Source organism: Vombatus ursinus, unplaced genomic scaffold, assembly GCF_900497805.2.
Source record: "Vombatus ursinus unplaced genomic scaffold, bare-nosed wombat genome assembly UNPS02007344.1, whole genome shotgun sequence".
Classification (NCBI taxonomy): Eukaryota; Metazoa; Chordata; class Mammalia; order Diprotodontia; family Vombatidae; genus Vombatus; species Vombatus ursinus.
Window position 1 is genome coordinate 6,239,387 of NW_020947122.1, and position 27,338 is coordinate 6,266,724.

Sequence of the window (27,338 nt, forward strand, 5' to 3'; positions counted from 1 at the left end):
AATTACTAATAATGTAATATTTACTAAATAAATCCCCTTGATTGTAGTGTTGTTCAATAGTGTTTAATAAAAATAATTTACTTTAAAAAATAAACTGAATGGAAATATTTCTGTAAAACCTCAGATTTTTTAGATTCAGAATTTAAATTTTTTAAATTTAAATTCAAAATCATCAATAATTCACATTACTAGAGTCCTTTTGGGTTTATAATACCCCTTCCTCACAATAACCCTTTAAGCCAGAGACTGAAAGTATTATCATCTTCATTTTAAAGATGAGGAAACTGAGGCAACAGAAAGATTAAATAACTCACTCAGGGTCACAAAGCTAGTAAGTACTAGAGCCTGAAGCTATCTGTGTGTTTTCTTTACCAGATAAGCAGATGCCAAATTGATTCAAATCAAAACACATTTAATTAGCTACCACAGCAAAGTAAGTGACAAGACAGATTGCTCCCTTCCACACAGAAGTGCAGTATTGACACAGGTTATTACTGAACTTACAAGAGGAAAACGGACAAAAACTGGGAATGCACATAGGCAAGGCAAGTCATGCTGCCAAGGCGGTATGGTTCCCTTTTGACTGCCTCTGATGCTGATGCTTGCTCCTGGTAGGGCCTCAATGTCTTTTGCCGTTTTCTTCAAAAACTTTGCTAGGGTCCTTGGCTGTTTCATCCTTTCTGTTGCATTCCGCCAGCATCTCCACTGAGCTGTTCTCTGCTGCCATCTGTTGGCATTTTAACTGAATTCAGCACAGTTTCAGCAAAGTAAGGATCTTAGCTCCAATTTTAGCTCATCAAGCCAGGGATGGATAGTCCAACTCTTTTGTGACTCCAAACTACAGTCAGCTGCACCAAAAAAAAACTAGTTAGAAAAGAACTCCGGTGCTCCAGCTTGGGATCTGTCAACTTAAAATCTTATTTGAATTATGGTCAACAAAGTCCTTTTTAATTCCTATAATATCCCTGTGGTTACCATCCCTAACTTCTTGCAAATCATGCTATGAATTGTTTAGCAAAACTACCAAGAAGATAGTTGGAGCCACGGTATTTTTCAAGTGTCTATTATGTGGCCCAGTATAGTAGGTACTAGAGTTGAACTATGGGCTATTCAAAGAGTCAAGCTTCTGGGAGCTAAGATGGCAGAGTAAGAAGTAAGTCGCTCTCACTCTCCCTTATTGACCTCTGAAAGCCTAGAAAATATCGTCCCAAGAAAAACCCTGGGAACAGCTGAACCAGCAGAAAGATGGGGTGCAGCAGTCCTGTAGCCCAGGAAGCTTGGGGGATTAACAGGAGAGGTATCCCAGCAAGCCAGTGGAAAGTCCTACATCAGCATACCAGGGGGAGATCCTGAACCCCAAGGTGGTAGAGCAAGCAAGCACCAACACTAGGACCCCCGAGTACCTCAGGCAGGGGAACCTGTAGACACCAGCTTAGAAAACCACTATGTGTAACAGCATTTTCCAGCAGGCAAATCTCCTGGTGCCTGAGCAAAACTCTGGGAAGCACAACTCCAAGAGGTAAAGCTCCAGGCTGAGAGACATCCTGCAGCAGCAAAACATCCCTGTGCAAGACCCGGGTGAGCAGGAGCCAAAGAAAGGAGTGCAAGGCCTAGGTGAGCAGAAATCCCCCAGGGGCCAGACTCCCTACTCCTACCCCTAGAGTTCCAGTGTTGCTGATTCCAGCCCAACACCAGGAACCCTACAGCCTCCAACTGCCAGCACCTGAGGCCCCAGCACACAAAGTCAATGACCAGGCCCCACGATCCCAGCACAATAAGCGTGGGTCAGTGCTCCCGGCTATCCAGCAAGAGAGCTCAATTTTTTTTAAAAGTCAGGAAATAAGCAAATACTATGAGCAAAAAGAAATGGACAATGACCGTAGATTCTTATTATGGAGACAGGGAAGATCAAGGCAGAAATTCTGAAGAGGGCAACTTTGTCAATATACCCATACCCGAAACTTCAAAAGGGAATATGAACTGGTCTCAAGCCCAAAAAACCTTCTTAGAAGAGCTCAAGAAGAATTTTTAAAATCAAGTAAGAGAGGTAGAAGAAAAATTTGGAAAAGAAATGAGAGGTAGGCAAGAGAGAGTCAACACCTTGGAAAAGGAAGGACAAAAATCAACTGTAGAAAACAAAGAGTCATGTGGGTGATTTGATACAGGAGCTCAGGAAAGAGATGAGAAATGAATATGCAGATTTGGGAGTAATCTTCAAGGGGAATGGGAATGAAACCCATGACAGCTGATGAGAGTAGAGAAAGAAGAATAGGGGACCCAAGAAGAACCTGTAGAGTATTCACACACAGGGAGCAAGATGTGGATGATGATCCAGCAAAGGAGATAGAGGAGTTGAGACAGAATAAAGATGCAGGTTATAGGAGTTAAGGAAGTTGATGAACTGAGAAGCCAGTGTCTTTGAAGAGACATCAACACATATATTGAAGTCCCCCATATGAGTCCCCACAATATCTTACTATGATGTCTCTTTATGGTAAGGAAGTAACAATTCAAAGACCACACCACAGCAGAGTGTAAGCTCTGGCAGTTCTACCATACTAGAAAAGCTCAAAGTATAGTCCTACTAACAGATTGAGGCCGCTTTCCAGTGACAAATTTAGCTAAATATGCAGAGGCTCATTAACAAAAGGCTGGCCAGTTAGTGATGAATCCTTTAGCAATGAAACAAACAAACAAAAAATTAATTGGTTCTCAATCCCATGTAGTCCCAATAGTGAGAGTGCTAAGAATCACATAGTTTTAGATTATGTATGAACTTCAACTTGGCTATTTGATAATCTAAATATGGCTACTGATCTGAATAAGTAGATACACTGCTGAAGAGAGAAACTGATTCATATCGGCGTTCATGAATATCCTCAATATAAATGAAACTTGAAAAAGGACGTTGTAGCCATATGAAAGGATAGAGTTGGTAGAACTGTTTTCATCATATGTCTGAAGGCAACAAGAAACATTATTCCATGGAGCATTTTCGTTATTTTATGCTGCAGTACTCCTTATTATTTACAAAAAGGCCACCATGAAAATAATTGCAGCTCGAGGCACCAATAGTGGTTGCAGAAGATGAAGAGAAAGAGAAATTCTATAAAAAGTTCAAAAAGATATCTCAAATTAAATCTACATAGATTTTTACATTTAATTTCAATGTAAAGGTGAGAATAAGTACAGATGGTGAGACATATACTGGAAAACATAATTCAAGAAAAAGGAAAAGTGAGAAGCCAAAGATTTTGTAGGCTACACAGAAGTCTCACACCTTTACATCATGAATACTTCCTTTGAGAAAAGAATTGGTAGATGCTGGACATGGTGACACCAAATATCATTTTAAAAATGGAACTGATCATATTTTAACAGACAAGAAAAGATTATTGATGTGGTAGCTATCTCTGAATTGGCTATCTTTGTAGTTACAAAACCAATTTGTTAGAACAAAGATCAAAAATAGTAAAATATAGAAAAGAATAATGATGAGAAAAAGATATGCCCCACAACTGAAACAAACTTAATTCCAAATACTTTAAATATATAATTGATCATGAAAATGGGTTATTGACAGTGGTGTGCTTAACAACTGACTCTCTAGGAAAAAATGTATACACAACACACTTTTAAGGTTAATCTTCATTATTAACATTTTCTCCATCACTTCTTTTTTTTAATTAATTTATTTTGAATTATCAACAATCATTTCCATAAGCTTTTGAGTTTTAAATTTTTCTCCCCCTCCGTCTCCACCTCCCTCCCCAAGATGGCGTGAAATCTGATATAGGCTATACATATACATTCCTATTAAACATATTTTCACATTAGTGATGTTGTAAGTAAGAATTAGAACCAATAGGAGGAACCACCAGAAAGAGGAAATAAAACACAACAGAAGAAAAAAAAATAGCAAAGAGTATGCTTCGACCTGCATTCAAACTCCATAGTTCATTCTTTGGATGTGGATAGCATTTTCCATCATGAGGCCTTTGGAGACGTCTTAGATCCTAGTATTGCTGAGAAGGGTTAAATCTATCAATATTAGTCATCGCACAACATGGCTATTACTGTGTACAACATCCTCCTGGTTCTGCTCATTTCACTCAGCATCAGACTATACAAGTCTTTCCAGGTCTTTCTGAAGTCAGACTGTTCATCATTTCTTATAGCACAATATTATTCTATTATATTCATACAACACAACTTGTTCAGCCATTCCGCAATTGATGGGCATCCTCTCAATTTCCAACTCTTTGCCACCACAAAAAGAGCTGCTATGAATATTTTTGTACATGTAGGTCCTTTTCCCAATTGTATGATCTCTTTGGGATATAGCCCTAAAAGTGCTATTGCTGGGTCAAAGGGTATGCACATTTTTATAGCCCTTTGGGCATAGTTCCAAAGTGCTCTCCGGAATGGTTGGATCATTTCACAACTCCACCAACAATGCATTAGTATTCCAATTTTCCCACATCTTCTCCAACATATATCATTTTCCTGTTTTGTCATGTTTCTCCATAACTTCTTAAGACTAAATAATCAGCAAAACAATAAATTATGCCCTTATTTGTATCATTTGCCAATTTCAGAGGTGTAAGTGCTGAAGTTGAAAATTTAACAATTTCCTCTTGCAAGGCGGTTTAAGCTGGCTCCAGCACACCCAATAGCAGAAACGACAATCAGTACTGATAATTTTAATACAGAAGTTTAACCAATATAAATCAATTGCTAAACAACACCAAAAGAGCTTAAAGAGTACCTTAGTTAGCAAGCACTTTACTTATTTGCAAAGCAGAGAATGGTGGCAGCCAAAGGAAGCATCAATTTAGAAAATAAACTCATTTGTAAAATCTTATAAATAGAGATGATTATAGGCGGTATGATCTCGTAAGACAGAGAGAATCAGTGGAGGGTAAACCAGTTTTAAAAGGCCTTGGTAAGAGATCCAACTGACTGGAGTCACCCAAAGGGCATCTGAAGAAGGATAATGGAAGAAGCAAACAGAAAGAAAATAGAATGATCCAGAAACTATTTTCACTATCAAGAACAGTAGAGTCACTATCTTACAATGCTAACATCACAATCCAAAGTGTGCTCATAGAAGATGTGGAAATTGTACTCAAGAGAACCAAGAGAGGAAAAGTATACAGATAAGAAAAAGTATACACAGAGGAGATACATACTGGAGGAGACACAGCTATGATGACATTAAGAGACCAGTTTATAAGGTGGGGAAAATGAGAAGATAATCAAGTTGTGGAAAACTCAGACTTTATTAATACTAGGGGGGGAAAAAGTGATTGAGCAACCATCAACAACTAATGACCTATATGTCCACTTTCCCATTTATACAAAATATTTTTAGACTCCTCTATACACATACACACACACTAAAGGTATCCTCAAAGAGGGCATTAATACAGAACAAGCAAACTTTTTCAAGTGATATCCTACAATATACTCCATCTTTATCATCACATATTGACTGAAAGAAGAGACAAGACCCCACTGCACTTATTTTCAGTTGATTATGAAAAAGCATTTGATTCAGTATCGCAAAATTTCGCCTTAAAGGCTCTCTTCCAACAAGGTATATCCCAGTCCATATGTCAAAATCACTGGAGTCTTTGAAAGATCCAACAACAAAAATAACTTAGTTTAACCATCCCTGATCATAAACATCAGGTACTACATTAAACAGGAAAATGTATGGTAGCCAAAAGTGATTGCCATTATGATAGAGGAGATCTAACACAGATTTCAACTTGAAGAAGGATTCCCTGTGGATAGTGTGGTCCTCCTGAGACTCCTGTTTGTGAATGACATTGTGCTGGTTGCATAAAGTCCTAGAACATGAAAGAGCCTTCCAGAAGAGACCTGCAACCACTCAAAAAAGACTGGCTTACATACACTGCAAAGACCAAGTGGATAAAGAATGCCTTTTGCCTACATTCTACTGGATGGACAAACCATTGAGCTTATCCATTAATCTCTGTCTCTCTCTCTCACCCTCCCTTCTCTCTCTCTCTCTCTCTCCTCTTCCTTATTTTCTCTCTGTCTCTGTCTCAGACAATGAATTGGATCCAGAATTAAGCAGGAGGAAGAAAGTAGGTAGAACTGCCTTCAGAAAATGACAAAGTTTCTTTAATAATTCCAAGCTTCTTATAAAAAAGATCTATCCTTTTAATATTAATATTCCACCAATATTGTATTGCTAAGAGTCATGGAACACTACAATTCTGGAAGAATTAAAAATGGGTATCACTTAGAGGGCAATGGAAAGGCACATGGTTAATATGAGTAGGCGCTAACAAAATAAAAAAGGAATTTTGAAAGAGATACCATCAAAGAAAGATATAATCAAAAAGTTTGCTAGTCACATTAGTAAGAACAAGGGATAATCAACTCATGTACTTCAGTTAGAAAGTAAGCTCCTTGAAAATAGGCATTGTTTCATTCTTTCTATCCATATCCCCCGTTTCATAGGAGAGATATGGGACAATAGCTAGCAGGTTGAATGGATCGAGTAAGAGCTTTTTTAAAGATAGGGAAGAGTTGGGCATGTTTGTAGGCAGTAGGGAAATAGCCAGTAGACAAAAAGATCGGGGAAGATGGTTTGGAATGGGATCACTTGTTCAGGTAGATGGCTTTGCCTTGGGAAGGAGAAAGGGTCACCTTATTATGTGAGACAGGAATGAAGGTGCAAATATTTGCAGAAGCCATCTGTAAAGTCATCATTTGAGAAGGAGAGGGAAAGAGGAAGTTCTTATCAAATGATCTGTTTTTTAAGTGAAATATGAGACAAGGTTCTTAGCTGAGAAGATAGGGCAAGTGGAAGCCATGGAAGGTTTGAGGAGAGATGAAAAAGTTCTGAAAAACTGCTCTGGTGAGTGGAACGAGTCAACTAAGGATTGCCTTACCACACCAAGGGCCCAGGTGAGACTGCGTAACATAAATCTGTACTGGATTCAATTAACATGGTTTTGCTATCTTCTGAAGCTTTATTGAGCAGCACATGAGTAGGAGCACAGGTAGCAGATAGTCAGAGTTATCCAAGGATGAGATTTGGTGGACCAATATCAGCAATAGGATAAAAGTGCAAGGGACCAGAGAGAAGAGGGTAGAACAGAACCTAACTGGTTCATCTAGGGTTCAAGATAAGGAAGAAAGAAGGCAGCTGGTGCAGGGGTGATGGTCTGGGAAGGAACTAAGGGACGGGAGATCACAGTGAGGATGAATAATAGGGTTAGGGGATAGGGAGGCAGAAAGAGGAGGAATGACAATAGATTATAATCCGATAAGGGAATTTCAGAGTTCATGGTCTGAAAGAGACATCTGACAACGACACCAAGATCCAAGGACATGACAATGCCTGAGTGTAGCTGAGGTGAGGTGGATGAACAGGTAATGAGAAATAAGCGAGGAATTGGGAGATTAGGGTGTTTGAGGGAGTATCTACACAGTGAAGTAAGGTTTTCAGGAGATGATAAAGACAGGTACTAACCTCAATGAGGAAAGAAGGGTGACATTCTGGAGGTCAACAGAAAAGTTATCAGAATTTTGATTGGGTGATAGAATGAACCTCAAAGGAGGTAGGTCTCATTTGAGAGTTGTAAGATGGAAAGAGTGGAAAAGTAAAAGACTTAAGATGAAGGCAAATTTGTTACTCATGGATCAGACATTTCAGAAAACAGTGGTAGGGGTGGCCTTTAGAGTAGGATGTTGGTGGTGCTGAGATGGGAATAAGGAAGAGGGCAATAGGAGATGGAAAACTGAGTTTGAATGGTAGCTGTGAGTTCCTAATCATAATGATGGGGAAGGTGTGAGTGGGCCATCATAATTTTTAAGGGATGAATTCTGGTAAGTCATCAATATCCCTAGGAGTTTGGCTTCAGGGTGGAAACCTTTCAGGATTAGGCAGTTCAGACAAAGGGGATTAGTGTAGGGGGTGGTGGGTCACCACAGATGGAATGAAATTTTTCTCCAAGACAGGCAGGAACAGGCCTCATAATTGGATAGGCATTGGTAAGGATAGTCATGGAGGGAGGCAAGATGGGATGCAGTTTCTCTGTCACCCACAAAGAGGAAGAGGCCAAATATGAAGAATGGAGAGGAACTTCCCCACTCTAAAATCTTTCATTCTGGCTGACCCCACCACTCTTGTGAAATTGCTTTCTTAACAGTTCTTGATGATTCCCTTTACCACTAAAACCAACAGCCTTTCTCCCCAGGCCTTACTGATACTGACAACTCTGGAATATTTCACATCGTTGACCACCAGTGGACTTTGTTTCTTGAACCCTGTCTGGCTTCCAAAATATGTCCTGCACCTTCCATAATGCCCTCTACCTCAAACATTCTATTTTGGCTGGTTCCTAATCCTCTGCCTGCCTTTTAAATATTGGTATTATCCTGCATTTTTTTGGCCTCCCCATCTTATCTCCTCCCCTTGGTGATCTTAATTACTCCCATGATTTCAATCATCACATTCATTCCAATGACTCCCAAATGAATCCATAATCTCTAGTCTATTTTCAAGTGCCTGCTGAATATTTCCACCTGAATGTCTCGCCAGCACCTCAAACTAAGTTCCAAACTGATCTCATTCTCACTCCACTACTTCCAAACCTACTGTCTATATTCTAACGATTACAGCACTCTCTCATCAAATTCACTATCTTTAACCCTTCCCTTTCTACCCTTACCCAATCTGTGACTCAGTCCTACTGATTCTACCTCAACATTCCATACTAAATTCCTCCTTTCTACTCCTATTGGAAGTCTTGCTTCAATTCATTATCTCTTCTCAATGTTACCTCATCTATAAAATGAGGGGATTGGAACAGATGTGGACTCTTAGGTCTCTCTAAGCTCTGGACCAAAAGTTCTTAATCTTTGTATCATGGACATCTGTGTCACTCTAGTGAAACCTATAGATTACTTCTCAAAATGTTTAAATATAAAAATATATATGGAATATATATGGAAACCAATAATATTGAAATTCTTTTTTCTAAGTTTATGAACCCACCCGAAATCCAAATTTCTTTAAGATTCATGCATAAAAAGGGAAGCTGTCAACGTTGGGCTGGGGGGGCAGGGGGAGGAGGAGCACAAATCTTTGCATTAAATATGTCTTTGGGATTTGACATCTTAGATATAATTGACATAAATGCATGAAACCAAAAGCCATTTATTCCAGATTGGATAAGTGGTCAAAGAATATAAACAAATTATTTCTCAAATGAACTACAAGCAATTAATAAATAGGATAATGCAGCAGATAAGTTACATAAGAAATAAGAAACAACTTTGAGGCTTCTTCACACTGACCCCACACTGGCAAAGATGATAGGTGCAAAGCTGGATGGGCCTTGGAGACAAATGTACTGTTGGAACTGCTAACTGGATAATGGAACTATGGTTAAAAAAAAAAAATTACTATAATATCCATCCCCTTTGAGCCACAGATGCCACTAGTAAGCAAATAACCCCAGCGGGGAAAGTCTTGATATATATCAAGATGCACATAGATTGGGGAATGGATAAAAATTATTGCACACAAATGTAAATGAATCTTACTCTATGAAAAAATGAATGTGAAAAAAACAGAATTAAAGGAACACATATGGACTGATATAAAGTGAATAGAGAAAAACAACAAAAACAAATGTAAATAGATAAAAACAAATACAAATCAAAACTGAACAATTATGATGACCCAGGACATTCCATTCTTCACATAGATGCGAGGCAGCTCATATACCATCAGACTTGGTGTGTTGGTTAGTTTTGTTAAACTGCCTTTTTTTTTTTTTTTTTTTTTTTCGCTATAAGGGATGCCTCACTGAGTTGAGAAGGCAGCAAGGATATATTTGGAAAAGTTAACACAAGAACAAAAGATGTTAATACAAATTTTTAAAAACAAAAATAGGGAAAAACTGAAGTCCAAAGAATATATGAATCTATTGGTCAATATTACAACGAATGATTTTAGAATTAGAACTCAATTTTTAGTCTTCAATTTATTATTTGGGGGAAAAGGAAAATAAAAAGATAAAGAACATAATGCTTTTGAAAGTTTTTATTGTGAAATATTGGATTTAGAAAAAAGTACAAAATGTCAACAGTCAGATGTGTGCAAGTACAGTATTTCAATAGTCTATACATGTGAACAGCTCAACAGCTTTACTGCAAAATGCATATTTAGACCAATACTATCTAAAAAGGACTGCGATATTAACAAGCTTAAAGTACATAAATAACTTGCGCCAAAGTGGCTGTCACTTGTCAATGCTAATGAACAGCTGAAAACAAGCTAAAAAGCACAATACAGCACACAATAGTATCTCCTTACAGATCCACAGTTAAAGAACATCAGGCCGTTTTGTCAATATACTACAGATCCAGGACATGATGGTCTAGAACTCAATGTACTTGTTTACAACCTTAAAAATTTAAGTTTTAAAACTCATGAGGACATGGAATAAAAATAAAAAGGGTATATTTAAATTAGGAGTAAAGACTGTGAAGCCCCTAAAAGGTTTTAGCATTGGGATTTACAAAGCTGACGTATTTCAACTGAATTTCAAGGTGTTCCTTAAAACAAAAATAAAAATAATTTTAAATTGCAGCAACTTCCACAAGTCTGAATATGAGTGTTACTAAAATGGATATGGTTTGCCTAAAAACCGTAATGACCACTGGAGAATGAGAAATTATCTATGAAATTGGAAAAATATCAGTTATGAAAGATTTTAAATGAAAATAAAGGTTTTTCTGATTTAGTAAATCTTTTCAGCATTAAACTGCACTACAGTATAGCACAACTAGGGCAAAAAATACTAGGTTAAAAGCATAGTATGTTTATTAAACCTATGAAGACTATTAAACTCCGTGTAACTATATGTATGTATGTATGTATGTGTGTGTGTGACACACACACACAAACATACACTAGATGGAAATAAATTGATACTTTTTTTCCAAGTTAGAAATATTCAGACTATGCTTTACTTGAAAACTACCCTAACTTTGTACTTCTAAACAGGGCATCAAAAAACAAGAATGTGATTCTGTACTGAACAGCTGTAGATTAGAATTAAGCTACTAAAACACAAGCCATTTCAAAAAGAATAGCACCACCCACAACTGTATTTGAGAAAACCTTCCTTTCTAAGGGCAATATGTTGGTTTAGATCATACTTAACAACATGAAAAACTTTTACAATGATATGTCCAATAATGAAAATGTGGTAGGCAGAAGTAGTTTGCCCAGAGCATAGTTGAGCTGGTTTAACCTATAAGATGTTGGGGCAAGAATTGTTGATTTCATTCTATGTAAATCGTGAACCCAATATAGTACTTGATTATTTTTTATACTTATTAAGTAAAAGGCTGAAGGAATACATTTTTAAAGCAGACCAATTTCATTCTAGGCTCAAAATCACTTTTTTTTTTTTTAAAAAAAAAGGCTTTATATATATTTTACACTAACATCACACATACATCATCCTATACTATCCTTTTGAGAATAATGATTTAAGATGTTGGGACAGTTTGCTTGGTAAACACCACTCTAATCTACCTGTAGTTCCAATTTATTCAAAGTAAAATAAACAATAGCTACAAAGGAAATTTAAAGCAAAATTTAGAAAACTTCAGAATTTATCCAATTATGCAGCAGTGACCATCGATATTAACTCTATTAATCAGATAAAAGTAGGGAAAGCAGTAATAAAGATGTTTTGAAAATATTAATATTCAACCAAGAAGAAATATGTAGAACTACGTATATAGCTATACATGCATATTTCTGCACACAAATACTAAGACTCATTGTGGCAGAATTAAAATATAATATTGTCAAGAGATTTAAAATGAAATCTTTCGGGTAATGATTGACAAAATACTAGGACCAATACCATTCCCTATCCTACAGACACACATCACAAAGACCTAAAAAACTTATATGCGCTAGTTTGTCTGCTAGTTCTTAATGCAACCTCAAGCATCTCACTAGCAGTTTACATTTTCTTTTTAATGTCTCCTGTACATATGCATTTATATACAAACATTTATCAATAAACATGATCTTAAAAACAAAACCTTATGTACAAAAGACCAGCATTCCTATAAATAAAAACATTAGGTGGCAAAAAGGCACTTGTAAGTAAAAATCTACAGTAGTCTTTACAAAACAAAAACACATATTTTACCTTGGATACTGTACAATAATGTTAAATCCTATCACAATAATGAAAATACTAGGGTACTCTTGACTACTACTAATGATGCAACTATTAAAACATATTTACATATATTTCTGAATTTCATTTAATAAAAGCACCATGATTTCCCTCCTAAGTTTATGATGTTTTAATAAAGTAAAAGAACACAGTTGCTAAAAACTTAAGTGTTCATTATACTCCTTATTCCAAAAGTTACATACTCCTAAACTTGAAAATGGATCATCTGAAGTTAGCAGTGTCAAACAAAGAAATCATTGCTTTTAGATCTTAAAAATGACATCTATTCTATTATTGCATGTTGCATTTTTAAAAAGAGCATTGTTTTCTGTCCTTTTACAACTGTTTTAATACTATTGCTGGCAAAAAAAAGTTCTTGGATATCAAAAAATTAAAAAGGTTCTTCAAGCCAGTTGAAGTATTTTATTTGAATACTTTGACAACTAAAAAAAATGCTGCATTAGTTACAAAAGTGAAGAGGAAACACACCAATTCACTTGGCGTGCAAAAATATGTTTTCTACTGCACAGAATTTTAAGGGCTTCACAGAATTATTCAAATTTACATTTTAAGCAAAACACTACGAATAATTATTTCCTCAAGGAGATGTTAATATACTTCCACTTTTATCAAACTTTTTACCCTTCGACAATGCTGCAACCTGTTTGAGTAGTTCTCTATTTTTGGCCTGTAGTAGACAAAAAACACTTGTGATTAAAAATAAAGCTTTTGTAATTAAAAAAAAATTTAAAACAGGATAATTCCATTCACACTACATAAACAATAGCATTATTACAATTTACTTAACAAAAGGTTCCATTAAGAGTATAAACTAACAAATTTAAACGAATGGATGATAAAAGTTCAAAAGTAATGTAGAAACTCATGGCTCACTAACCTTAAGAATGGACTGTACTAGGGAAACGTAGACTGTTTTACCACTCTTTTTACAAATGTTATTCTTGATAATAAATACTATTTTATTCCATATTATGCTTTCTGATTTGCCAAGGCCATTCATACGTATCATTTCATTTGATCCAAACAAGAATTCTGTGTGGTAGCCAAGGTAAGTACTGTTTAATCCCAATTTTACAAATAAGGAAATAGATTCTGAATAAAGAATTACCCCAAGGGGTTTTCCAACTCTCTAAGGTACTTTTAATATACTACATGTTTTGAAAACACAAATGAACAAATCCTGGCTATGAAGCTTAGATCCAAACAAAAGGTACTACGTGGTATAATTTTTTGGATGCTGGAAACTTCAAAGTCAAAAGTCATATCCTAATCAATAAACTCTTTCTGTTTATTGGCTTCAACCCTCATCCTTATCTGATGTGACCCAATTTAAATGGACTCATCGTGTTCTCACAAAGTGACATTTTTTTCTTTTTCTCTTCAAGGATATTCATCCTTCTATCACCTTAAGGCTATTTCAAAAAATATTTACTATACCTCAACAACCCAGTTTATCTTTTGGGAAACTATGCTTACTTCCTACAAGAAATCTTCTATGACTAATAGGGGACCATTTACTACTTTCAAAATCTTATCACTTTGGGTACTCTCCTTGCAATACTCCAAAACTCTTTCAATATTTTGATATTCCTTTTCTTACTTCTCCTCAATGGTGATAAGCAATAAGGGTTGAGATCTTGTCAATTTAAACTTTGCAAAATGAAAATCCCAAATGGTTCTATGTATCTTCTATTTGTGTATGAGGGGTGCATGGAAAACGAAGGAAGAGAAACCAACAATTTTACGATTGAAAAATAACTTCTAGGGACAGCTAGGTGGGTACAGTGGATAGAGCACTGGCCCTGAAGTCAGGAGGACTTGAGTTCAAATCCAGCTTCAGACCAAACACTTGACACTTACTAGCAGTGTGACCATGGGCAAGTCACTTAACCCCAATTGCCAAAAAAAAAAAAAAAAAAAAAAGAAAACAAAAGAAAAATGACTTCTAGTCATCCACAAACTTAAATTTCTTACTATTTAAATTCCTTGCTAGCTTATTCTGAGACATTAGCTTATTTAAAACTTTTTTTTAAACTTCATTAGAAAGTCTAGACACGAAACACTAGAAGGTAGGAAACACTTTAAGAAAAACCATTTCATTGATAGTGATAGTTTAACCTTAAAGAGGTAGTCAGGAAGTCTAGCAAAGAAGTTTGGCTATAAGGATGCAACACATGGAAGTTAGCAACTGAGAAAATAGGACAATAGGCTATTGGAACTTTCAGGATTCTCCAGGAGAAAGAGCTGTATAATACATTCAGACCCTAACTTAAAAGAAAACAAATAAAACAACTTCTCAAAATTTTTACAAGAGATTGAGCAAGACGTAGCTCATTCAAGTAAGGTTACCATGAGCTACATGTTATCTTAGTCTGGATTTCACTCATTTTTATTTATATTAGGTTTAATTATGGACTACCTTGCAAAATATTTAGAACTCAGATAAGAACTCAACATACAAACCTGAGTGATAAAAAAAATAGAATCACTAAGGTTTTTATAAAAACAAACAATACTTTGTTGACTATTACCAATAAACTCTCTCCAAATGTATTAATTGCAAAAAATAATAATAATAATAAAAGATACGAAAAAACATCATAAACAAATCTGGATGGGGGAGCTTCTTCAGGACAGACAGAAGGTATTTAGCTTTAGATCATAAGAGTTGCCCAGAGGGTAAAGACAGCTAGGAGGAAGACCTGGAATAAGGACCTGTTAATAAATTATTTATCACTTGTTTTCTTCTGTGTTGAAATCTTTCTTAAACCATTCTGGCATGAACTCTGGGGTTTAGTTTTCTCTCTAGGCAACCTGCTATATAAATCAACATATCATGGAATGGATCCTGGAGTTGGAACACCCTTCTCCCCTGCTCTCCATGCTGTTTACCTACAACAAACACTGCTCACTCTTATGGCTGTGTAGTAGGGGAAAACAATAGACAAAGGAAGAAAAGAAAGAATTGGGGATGGGGAGGGGAGAGAAAAGAAGGACATACACGTGTGCCTAGAACAAATACTTACAAAAGATATACTCAATGAATATGACAATTTGAACTTTTTGCTCTCTGCAACTCACAGTTCAAGTAAACCCAAAACTAATAAAGTATTTACCTGGAGTTGTTCCACAGTTTCCTTGTGAGCTTTCTCCATACTGTTCATTTTTGTTCTCAAATTAGATTCCTGGTATTGGAAGTCTGCCTTCAGTTCAGTTAACTAAAAAACATATCAATACATATGAATTGTATTTACAATTTCTCTACAGCATCATTCACAATTGTATGCCCAAAATGGTGCACATTAACAGCAATTTTATGAGTTCCATGATCTAGTTATATTTTTTCCAAGTACTATTTTGTCAGATTACAAATCCATAGTCTCCCTAATCAATTTTAGTGTTATTAGATAGTACATTAGTTTGGATTTCAGTTTCAAGGCAGCAATTGAATACGTATAAGGTTTAGAAATAAAACACCAGTTTTTCAGGGGCCTTATATGGTTATATTAAGTCTGACAGCACCCACTTTGGCCTTTTTTACAAGCTGGACAGCTTATGCAGTTACTTCAGTTGTGTCAAACACTGGGAAATATTTCCCAGATTGAAAAAAAAAATGTATTTTATAAAGCCAGTGGCTTACATAACAGATTTTGCTTGAAAATAACAACTGTAAACCTAAATAAACAGACTTTGAGCTAAAAGCATAACCTGGGAAAAAATTCTAACAAGCTTAAGGCAATCTTTTCAAATATACTAAAATAATGATCTAAGATTTTCTTTATTCATTTTAAAAGAGAAAAAAAAAAGGAACTACACTCCCCCCCCCGCAAAAAACCTCTAAAGTTTTACATTAGGCACAAAAAAGGACATTATAATCAAAGGCTGTTTTCCCAATAATCTGAAAAATTCCATTGTAAAATCTGCTTATCATTATTTGATATTCCTGCTTGAACTAGAGATCAGAAATAGAGTACAGAAGCAGTACTAATAAGCATATGGATTAAGAAAGGGAAGCAGCAAATTTCAAAAAACTTTTTTTCAACAGTCACTTACCATAATCAAACTAAACAAACTCATAAATATCTACATGTAAATATTCACACACACAAATATATAAAAAGAGAGATTTAGGATAACATTAAACATCTACAAGCTCGAAGAAAGCCAGCTGCAGGTGATGTTTCAATTATAATACTATTATAACAATGGAATTTTCATCCACAGAAAATTAAGCACACTCAGATGTGCAAGTATATCTTTAGTAATCTTTAAAATCCAATCTTTTATGCTATAAAAAACAGCACAATCATTTAATTACCCCAAAACTGATAAACTGATGATGAAAATTAATAGGGAAATTGACAAAGAGAATTACAGTGTCCTACATTCTACCTAGTTAAAATCCTTGCCTGCTGTGGATTCAAATGGTATATAAATTCTGTCTTCATCTATATATGTTAAAAAAAGAAGACTTCTGATCTATTAGTCAAACCACCTCACCAAGACTGTTAATCTATTCATAATAATGAACAGCTAGCCACTGAACTGCATGTTCCTACATATGTTTTTGGTGAGTCATATTTGATATATGTGCTTCTTTTGAAAACATATTTTTAGTATTGATAATTTGTAAAATGTCAAACACCTTGATAAATTATGAAAAAAAAAACCTAAAACCAAAATCAACTAAATTATCTGCACTGATGTGATATTATAATGGTGTAAAAATGCAAAACAGGAATTAAAAATTCACTTCCATTTTTCTTTGGAATTACATATTTCTTCAAATGGATACCTCTTCATTCACGTTCTAATTGGACTTAAAACAAACAAGTGCTGCCCTGTTTTCAATCAAAAAGATATAAGGGATTTCCTAATTTAAAAATATACAGCTAATCTCTATGAAATGAAAAGTTGTTTAAAATTGGCTATCAAATACACAATAACCATCCTATTCTTTATTTTTGCTTATATATGGATTTTTATAAGGGCAGCTGGGTGGTTCAGTAGACAGAGAGCTGGGCCTGGAGTCTTGGAAGACCTGAGTTCAAATCTGGTCTCTGACATTTACTAGCTATGTGACCCTGGGCAAGTCACTTAACCCTGGTTGCTTCAGTTTCCTCATCTGTAAAATGAGCTGGGAAAGGAAATGGCAAACCACTCCAATATCTTTGCCAAGAAAACTCCAAATGAGGGGCAGCTAGGCGGCACAATGGATAGCACTCCAGCCTTGGAGTCAGGAGGACCTGTGTTCAAATTTGACCTCAGACACTTGACTGACCTCTATTAGCTGTGTGACCCTGGGCAAGTCACTTAACCCCAACTGCCTCACCAAAAAGCAAAAAAAACCCCAAAAAATAAAAAAAACAAAAAACAAAAAAACCCCCTCCAAATGGGGTCACAAAAAATTGGACATAAATGAATACTGAAAAGTAGTTTAAAACTAGCAATCAAGTAACCAATAATAACCTATATTTATTTTTGTTCACATATGAATTTTTATGAAATATGCAAGGTACCCATATTAAAAATAATAAAAATAACAATAAAAAAAACTAAAATTAAAACCCTTTCAGGCAACATCTAATAATGAAGACTCTTTGGGATTACAAAAAAATATAACAGTAGGCTTAAGAATTGTTCCAAATAAATTCAAGGAGAATAACTCACATAAACACAATTATATGCTAAACTAAATACTTTTTGAAACACAGTACTAGAAAACAGAAATAGGTTCAAATTTAATGCAAATTTTAAAGAATGCTAATTCATCTAACTATGATCAAAGCATATGATACACGAATTAAAGAGAATTGAGGCCGCCCTCAAGATATTATTCTGGGAGCGGGTAGGTGGTGTGTTAGATAGAGCACCGGCCCTGAAGCCAGGAGGACCCGAGTTCAAATCCAGCCTCAGACACATGATACTCACTAGTTGTGTGTCGCTGGGCAAGTCACTTAACCCTGATTGCCTCCCCCCCCAAAAAAAGACACCATTCTGATTTCACTTCTACATAACATATTCATACATATTTACTTTTAGCAGAATAACTTGACTCTACAACCCATAATTTGCTATATGTTGGCTCTTATACAGAAAAATCTCAAGAGGATAACTTTTACTATTGACTCTCATTGGCCAGATTAAGAAATGTGAATTGAAAACTAAAAGCTCTAAATTACTTGCCTAAATCACTAACATTCACATAATTCTCTTTCTCCACCCAAAGAATGAGGTTCATTCATTAAACCAAAATGAGAAATTTAAAATATATGTAGAATATGTGTGTTGAAAGCAAGCATTCAAAAATCAGTAAAATTCTAACTCGTTAGCTCCTTAGAAGAACTTCAAGCTTTTCTACCAGTATAGAACAATGCACAATGACCAGCAAACAATATAAACGCTGTCAAAGAATGTCTAGTCTTAGATTTGCAACTGTCAAATAAGAGTTAAGATACAACAGTTCATCAGACTTAATGGTCTATGTTCTTACCTTTTTATCTTTTTCTAAAATGGTTTGGTCTCTCTGTTGTAAGAGACGTTTAAGTGACATCACTTCTTCTTTCAGCTGGCTTATAAGGACAAAATTGTCAGTTCCTCCACTATCTGCTGACTGATTTATAGAGCTACTAAAAATAAGAAGTAAAATATAATTAACATAAGTTCAAGAAAAACAGCATGTGTTCAAAATGCATAAATTAAGACAATTCCACAAACATCCTTAAGGCTAATGCAAAAAAATATGTACCTGACAGAAATGGATGCAACTGGCAAATTACCTTACTAATGGCACACATTACAAATACCTGCAGAAATATAATTCAGTATTAGCTTTTAGGGGGTCAATATTTCTAGTGTAAAGCAATAGGCAGCCAATTTGTACAGTAATATCAGAAAATGTTTGCCTAATGTACTATATAATAATTCTATTCTAACAAAACTTAAAAGTTTAAAAAATACTTATTGAGTCCAAACTTGAATTTCTCTGAAGGGTACCAAAGTTAGAAAATGTTCTTTGAAAGTACGTGGCCTTTTCCAAATTATTTGTACTCAAAAAAACACTTTTTGTCTAAACAAAACAGTAGGAGCAGTGCCGTTTTCATATTGTTAAATTTTCATTAGAAATCATCCAATTTATTATGGTCACTGTCCTATATGATACAAAGATATTAACATAGGAAGATTTATTTTCCTTTATCAAATAGTTGCAACTATCAACCACCATTGTTCTCTTGGGCTGAAATTTCATAGCACTAAAGAAATCCAGTTTTACCTATCTCCATTGGATGGCTTGGATTCCAGTTTGGGTTTTTTCTTTGGAGTTTCATTCTGTATTGTTGCAGAGGTTTTATGGCTGAAACCAAATAAGAAATGTAAGCACAAAGTAATAGCTACAGAAGTACTAACAGGCAATTTTACAAGTAAATATAATTTATAATCAATCAATAATCATTTTTTAAGTGTTTACTATGTGCCAGGCACTGTGCAAAGTGCTGGGTTTATAAGGCAAAAATAGGGTTCCCAGTCCCTGTCCTCAGGAACTCATTCAAATGGGGAGAAAATGGGGAAAAAAAATTATTCTGAGAGCAAAGAGGGAAATAAGTCTGGGAAAGGTCTCCTGCAGAAAGTATAGGATTTGAGCTGACCCTTGAATGGAGCCACTTCATAATTTTAAAAAGTCAAATTCCTATAGACATGGCAGACGGGACAGAGGGTTGTAACAGACAAAAGATATAAAAACACAGACTTGAAAAATGAGGAGTTCATAAGATTTTAAATCCAATTTTGTTTCTAACTAGCTATCTTGTGTATCTCAAGGTACCCCAGTTTCCTTTCATTTTGAAAATGAATAGGTACAACTACATGGTTTATTTAAGTGTTCCATTTAAAAACACATTCAAAATACTATATTCAAATAGTTCAGAAATGGTAAACATTTACCTCTGTTTCCACAGTCCTTGCTCTTGTTCTGGACTCAGACTGCTGATTCTGAAACACACACAATTAACAACTAATAATATCTATTAATAATATCTAATGATATTTGTCACTAATGGAAAACAAAATCAAACTTTTATAAGCATGTTTTTTGTCAGCAAAGGAGATTCATTTAAGTTATGAGAATGAAAATTGTAATAAAGCCAATTGTGATCCTGTATTTGTCTATACCATTTTCAGACTAAGAGCTTGTGAATTTATGAAAGAATCCACAAAAAATAATTTAGTCAAACAACTCCACCAGACGTCTTTATGGGTTCCTTGAAAAAGAGCACAGCAATGGAGAGCAATGGAGAGGTCTTTATAAATTGTATTTGTTCCATCATCTCCAGACCAAACTAACGTATGGGGCTTTTTAAGAATAAGAAAATCACCAGACAGGTACTATAACTTCACAGGTTAAAAGTCACCAATTTAAGACTATGGTACTATAACTTCACAGGTTAAAAGTCACCAATTTAAGACTATGGTTAAGACTTAACCATCTCAATCAGTTGAGATTTTTATCCTATTTTAAAGATCAAGGCATGCCTCAGTAAAAATCCTGAACCTGATGAAATTCTTCCTTACTATAAACTGCTTTTGCTGTATTTTATATTATTAACCTTTTGTTCTATGGAGTTTGGAAAGCATCATTCATCCTTGAAAGGAAAAAAACTTTTTCCAGACAGACTATTTTGGTTTCTCTAATTCCTCTAACTTTTCCTTACTTTCCTAAACCATTCTCCCAATTCTCTATACATCTTCTGTTAGTAAGGTAAACTAGATATAATCATCTGGTAAAGATTAAGATCATAATTGGGATAGTGAAAGAGTTCACAATTCTAATTTATAATACTGTTTATATATCATAGCATTCTTCTTAAACCACTATGATACACTGCTAACTCAGTTAGCTTGTTATTCATTATGACCTTTGGACTTTTTTCTGCTGTACTTACACATATCTAGTCCTTCACAATCTTGCATTCATATACTTTAGTTTTTCTTCAAGTACACTATTCTGCAAGTGTCCTTACTGAACTGCTGGGAAAAGAGAGTGGCATACAGACCAACCTGGAAGGCAGCAATCAGAAATTAGGTGGGTCTTTTAGAGCAAATGTGAAGAGCAAGCCATAGGTTTAAAGACACATTGTGTATAGTTCTGCAAACTGGTTATTAACATCAAACCAAAAGAATCTTTACTTGATTCAGCATGGCTTTAATTGTTTTAGGTTTTTCTGGCCACACTCAAGATACAGACAAGTAACACCAGTCACATTATCTTTAAAAACAAGGAAAAAAGTTTTTCTCCATATACTCTGGGAATTACGATCTCACTAGATTATGGCGAATCTGGGATCCAACTTGGTCTTCGCCTTAAATTTACTTAGCATGCACCTTCCGGTGATCTACTGTTTTAATTACTCTACAGACAGGACCCTATAGTCAGTTGTGTACTCACCTAATAGTTGGGAGGTCTAGACCATATTTTTTCCAGTTTAATGATGAGAATTTCTTGGGGGACAAAATCAAAAACCTCAATGAAATTAAATTTTATGAACATCAACTTCCGTGTGTTAACCTACAAGACCTATCATTGTGTCACAGAAAAAAACTGATAAGTCTCACAGAATTTGAACTTCATAAACTAGTTTGTTCCCTTGTATCTTATCTTCTGAGAACATCTATTAGGGAGAAAATTATTCTGGTACTGAGCTATCAGTATTCAAGCACTTTGACAATCATGTATTTGTGGTTCATGTTCTCCCACCCCCCAGAAAAAAGGTAAAACTACAGAAGACCTTCATTCTTTGCCCCCTAAATCTGTTGCAAAAGCCTAGGGAAAGGATTTCCAAAGAACAATCATATTTGAAATCATTAGTAAATTTAGGTTCCCTTACGTCATACCGAAAAACTTAAGGCATAACAAGAGAATTTAAGGCAAATGGGAACGTTGTAATTTTAAGTCTCAATCTTTTAATTCATCTCATACTGATTTGGGATTCTCTACTATTATTAACAAAATGCCTCCCTTTCTAATCTTTAAACCACAACTTTGAACTAAATAGAAATATGAAACAGACTTAAATTGGACTTTACAAAATATCTACTTCAAGTCCTAATTCTTTTTTCTACCCATTGGGCCATATTTTTAGTAAATACTATATACAGACATATTTTTACCATTATATGTTCTCCTATTATCTTTGGGGCTCAAAGGTGGGGTAAATCAAATTGTCCTCAAAGACCTAGGAAAACTTGCCATGTGAAGAAAGCTCACAGTAAATTTTAAAATTCAAAGAATCTTCAGAATGTAAATTTTCATTCCCTAGTCTTTCAACATTTAGATTTTTTATATGCTGTTTTCTTATACAACGTACAAAAATTGGATAATTTACTTTGTCAAAAAGCCTCGAAGTAGAAAAAGTTTTAAAAAAAGATACAATATTGTTGGCATGTTTTCCCAATTTTAAAAAATGCAATTGAAAGATGGAAGTATTTCCCTTATTTGGGTATAAAGTTCATACAAGTATGTTTTTAAAATATCAAAATGCTGCTATTAGGTAAGAATGTGATTTTTTTCTACAGTTTAATGTCCTTCAAAGTTTATTCGTAAATACTACCATTGCATTCACAAATATTTCAATTATAAATGCTTCTCAGTTGACTGTATACTTACCAGTCAACACCTACAGAAATGAGAAAATAAGAATTAACCAGAACACAAAAGCTTAGAAAAATGTTCATGGTTTTTATTTATGGAAAGACCTTGTTTTAGTCTCTTTAAAATGCAACTTTTCACCCTTCCCAATGTTTTGATATTTAGTTTTCACATGCTGTGTTTTTATGAGAATGATCCTAGTACTAACAGTCCAGAGTAATGGATATTAAACAATGAAATACTGATACTTCTGATAGGCAAGTCTATGAACTGATCATGTTAACCTATTTTTCTTACAATACTACTCTTCTGTATTTACTATCCTCTCTTCAATCTGTGATTTGAGAATTAGCTAAAAACAAATTATTTTCAGCCACATCACTAACATCACAAGTTAGTAAAAAAAAAAAGATCTGAATACAAAACCATTAAGCTATACGGTGGTCGTGATGGTGGGTGGGGACAATGGAGACAAAGACACTGTCTGTACCCTTTAAAGAGTTTACAACATAGAAAGGAAGGGTACAGGGCAAATACCCAAAGAGACAAGAAACAATGAAATTAAATTACATCATTGCTCACATATTTTCTCATAAGTGCTGAGGGAATTCTTGAATTACATAACTAGATACTGAAATTCTAAGTACTTACTTGTGGTGACTACTGCTGTGACGATGGTGGTGGTGATGATGGTGGTGATGGTGTTTTGAATGGTGCTGGTCTTTCTCAGTAAGTGATGAAGAGGATGAATTAGAATGTGAAGAACCCAGGCTCTTCCTTTGTTCCTTTGTCTTCTGTAAAACTCTTTTATATGACAGGGTGCAAAGCCAGCATAGTAATTTTCCATCAACCTTTTAGAAGAACATTCATATTAGATCAAATGGGTCCTCAAACTCATTATAAATGAAATCTCTTAAGAAATTACCTAAAACTCAGAGAAGCCTTTCAAAGAGGTTAACTAAAATTATTCTCAAACTTGGAAAACAAAACCTTATATAGAATTTTTAAAATAGGCAGTCTAATGCCACTTCAGATAGATTTCAGCATTGCATTTTAGTTTAGTTTTTGATGAGGTTTTTGTGCCATAATCAGAACCTGATGTTTGTGGAATTGATTTGAAATGAGAACTTATGAATATATAATCCATTAAGGGCAAATTATTCTTTCTCCTGTTCCTATAAGTTTAAATTTCTGTTCCATTTCTAGAAATAGCAGCAGAAGGTACCTGCCATGTCATTACTAACATTTATTTCCGTGCATATTGTACACTGGCTAATAAATTAATATATATTTTCCACAACAGCAAAATCTTCAACTTTGACTGAAGGAACAGAAAGAGATCCATTTACAAATCTGTGTAAAATACAAAGCAGACTTAAGATGAAATGTCGTTACTACTAAGTAAAAACCTAGGATCTATAAACATCTAAACTAAGAAATGACTCAAAAGTACTGCAACTACACAAGTCACTAAACGCAAGTCTTGACTCCAGGGTTCAATGCTGTCACAACAATGCCTCATGGGACTGCAAATGGAACCAGCCACCCAGAAATACACAAATGTTATCAATTTCACCTTCAGTTCAGATCAGTGATATGACTGTATTTCTGGATGTCACAGTACCATGAACAAACAATAATTACCTTTCTTCTTCCTTCCTCTTTCCGATCAAAAGCACATTGTTGTTTGCACTGTTCACAGGTTTGAGGTGGTCCATATTTCTTTTCCGAATTTGTACAACGCTGACACTTTGTGCCAATGAACGCTGCAATAATATTACAGTACTGACAAGGCTTGGGCTGAAATTGACAGAGAAACAACTTTCTTTAATCTAGGCATTACAATGTTGGAAATCCTTGTAATACTGCAGTGTAAATATCAAATACTTTTTTTTACATTTGGAAATAGCATTCAAAAGTTATCTGCTCAAACTTAACCACAACTCAAGGACACTATTTTGTTTTCTTTTTGGACTTTCGGGCTCACTGTTGTGCTTTGGGAAAACTGAAATAATATGAACCCAGTAGTAACAATTGTGTTTTTTTTTAAAAAAAACACTAATATGTAAAAAAATTAAATAAACGTTATAAATGCATACTCCCAACTTCTTAGTCACAGTAAATATTAAGGAGTCATATTAATTTAAGACTTATCATATACCCCACAGTCAGTTTTGAAAAAATTTGTACAATGTACATAAACCACATCAAACATAATTTCATCTTTCTTTTGACAAGAAAACATTGCAGAATTTTGTAGCACCTAAGATCCTCATAATGAACATCAATACACTATACTGTACTATACTATCATGGATCTAAGTATATGAGATTAGACAGAATTTGTATTGATTGATAGATCATAAAATTGCTTTTCGAAATAAGTCCTTCATACTTCTTTCATGAAATGCTGTAATTTGAGGGGGAGAAAAGACAGGAAGATTTCAACTTTCTGAACGTCTAGGTGCTGTATAAATAAGAGTACTACATTTGTTTAAATGTTTTTCCCCCAGGAAGTGTGGCTTCACAAACTCTAGATTTAAAATGGGCAAAGAAATTGTTAGTTTCATAGCAGAGGGCTTGATTATCTCAATTCAATTATTCTATATTTAATTAAATTTATGAAGTAATGATTTTAGGTATGTGTGCTGAAATTATTTGTGTATCTGAAATTAACACATACTTTCTATATAAATGCTTTGTCTATAGTAAGAAATATCATTTGTCAGGTAATTCTTCAGTGACAAAGTGAAAAAGTAAGTAAGGCACAGACTTACTGTCCCAAACTGCTTCACATTTTGCGCACACTTCTTGCAAATTGTGTTAGTTTTGCTGAAAAGAAAAATTCACATGCCATAATTAACTTTAAATACAACTTTTAAGTCACTGACAGACCATCCAGATGAACATACACAGCTGATTATAATAGGTCAAGAACAGCTCAAACTATATACTTCTTCAAAAGTTGTTTTTAAAAATAGTAAATATTGTTTTTCAACATTAACTCTTGGTCCTATCAGCAAATACTACAAATTAATTTGAGAAGATCAATATTTTATAAGAAATAACTACAAAATTGGGATTATTGCTAGTAAAAGTGAATCTTGGAGAAATGTTTTATGATCTTAAAGGTTTTAATTATTTATATACAAACCTTTCCTGCTGAAATTCTGATCTGCAATAAGTACATTTTACAATGGGATGTGCAATCCGACATTCCTGCAAGAAATTAATACGGCGATCAGCGTTTGGCATACCTTCCGAAAAAGGAGGAGAGCAAACCTCCATAAATGTCAAAACAAGAGTATAATGTCTCTGCAAGTAGAGTAGGATTATGTCCTAACATCTAATTGTTCAGCTAAAATATACTGTAATTCTTTAAGAAAAAGGTGGGTCTCTTTGTGTTTATAAGATTTGTATATGTTACTGGTAGGTTAAATACGATGGTAACCTGGAAGAGTCAATTTCAAGGTTTGGAACCATCTGAAAATGCTTTTACTATTTTGCGATGCTGCTTACAAACGACCACGTTTGCTTTTAGTAGATCTGAGAAGATCCGCATGTGCCCAGCACTCTGTTCCATTCCCAACAAGTCGCTCTGCTTTTCTGTGCAGGAGAGGTCACCATTCAGTGCCCTCGTGAGAGGTTTAAAAGTGATCCCTAAATCCGGGAAGGGGTGAGCTGAAAGGTCAGGGAACGGGGACAAAAATACCTCCTGCGGGAGACAGGTGGCTGGCAGCCCGGCCCCACCCCGGGAACCCTCCGAGATCTCGGCCGGGATCCCAGGCCACCAGGCGGGAGGGAGTCTCCGCTCACGCCCCGCCCCGCCCCGCGCAGACAGAAAGATCCTAGACCCCGAATTTCCAGCCCCAGACTCCAACCCCCGAGGCGCCGGCGACGGGGGGAAGGAGGCGGAGCGCGGGACACCCAGCCCCCTCCCCCGGCCACGTCCGACCAGACCCCGCCCGGCGCACACGGACCTTGCAGAGCTGCTGCCCCTGGGAGAGCTCCTCGAAGGGATAACGCTGAGTACACTTTGTGCAGGCGTACAAGGCCGAGGCCGCCATCCTCCTCCTTTTGCTCTTCCTCTGCCGCCCGCTGCAACGCGGGGCCCTGCGGGGGACTCCGGGGCAGCCTGGGCACCCGGGCCCGGCCGCGCGCTCCTCCCGACGCTTCCCTCCTCAACCCCCACCCCGTGCCCACAACGACTCCGCGCTAGGACCCAACGACGGCGCCTCCACCGCCGCGGACTAAATACCAACGCCACAGCCGTCTCCCTCCGCCTTGCTTCGCCACCCGCCCTCCCGTCCCCGCAACGGTTCCCGGCCGCTCCCTCTTAGGCCCCGACGGCGGCGGCGGAGGGAGACGAAACGGAGAGTCGAGGTGTAGATTAGCTGCGAGGCTACAGATCCGCTTCC

At 35.7% G+C, this 27,338-nt stretch overlaps 1 protein-coding gene across 3 annotated transcripts; it reads right to left on the bottom strand.

Annotated features, from left to right (window-relative positions):
* Positions 1–32: 32 nt before the first annotated feature.
* On the bottom strand, positions 33–27,061 carry FAM76B (family with sequence similarity 76 member B). 3 transcript variants are annotated; one of them, XM_027849387.1, is made up of 10 exons: positions 26,901–27,061; positions 26,075–26,139; positions 25,698–25,752; positions 24,565–24,720; positions 23,572–23,771; positions 20,220–20,267; positions 19,552–19,632; positions 18,772–18,907; positions 15,395–15,496; positions 33–848 (listed from the first exon to the last, which is right to left on the bottom strand). In XM_027849387.1, the coding sequence occupies exons 1-10, from the start codon at positions 26,985–26,987 to the stop codon at positions 789–791; spliced, it is 990 nt and encodes a 329-aa protein (XP_027705188.1). In that variant the 5' UTR covers positions 26,988–27,061; the 3' UTR covers positions 33–788. The 3 variants fall into 3 exon arrangements, with proteins under 3 accessions (XP_027705188.1, XP_027705187.1, XP_027705185.1); XM_027849386.1 differs by lacking the exon at positions 33–848 and adding an exon at positions 10,085–12,945 and having other exon boundaries at positions 18,772–18,904; XM_027849384.1 differs by lacking the exon at positions 33–848 and adding an exon at positions 10,085–12,945.
* Positions 27,062–27,338: the final 277 nt, after the last annotated feature.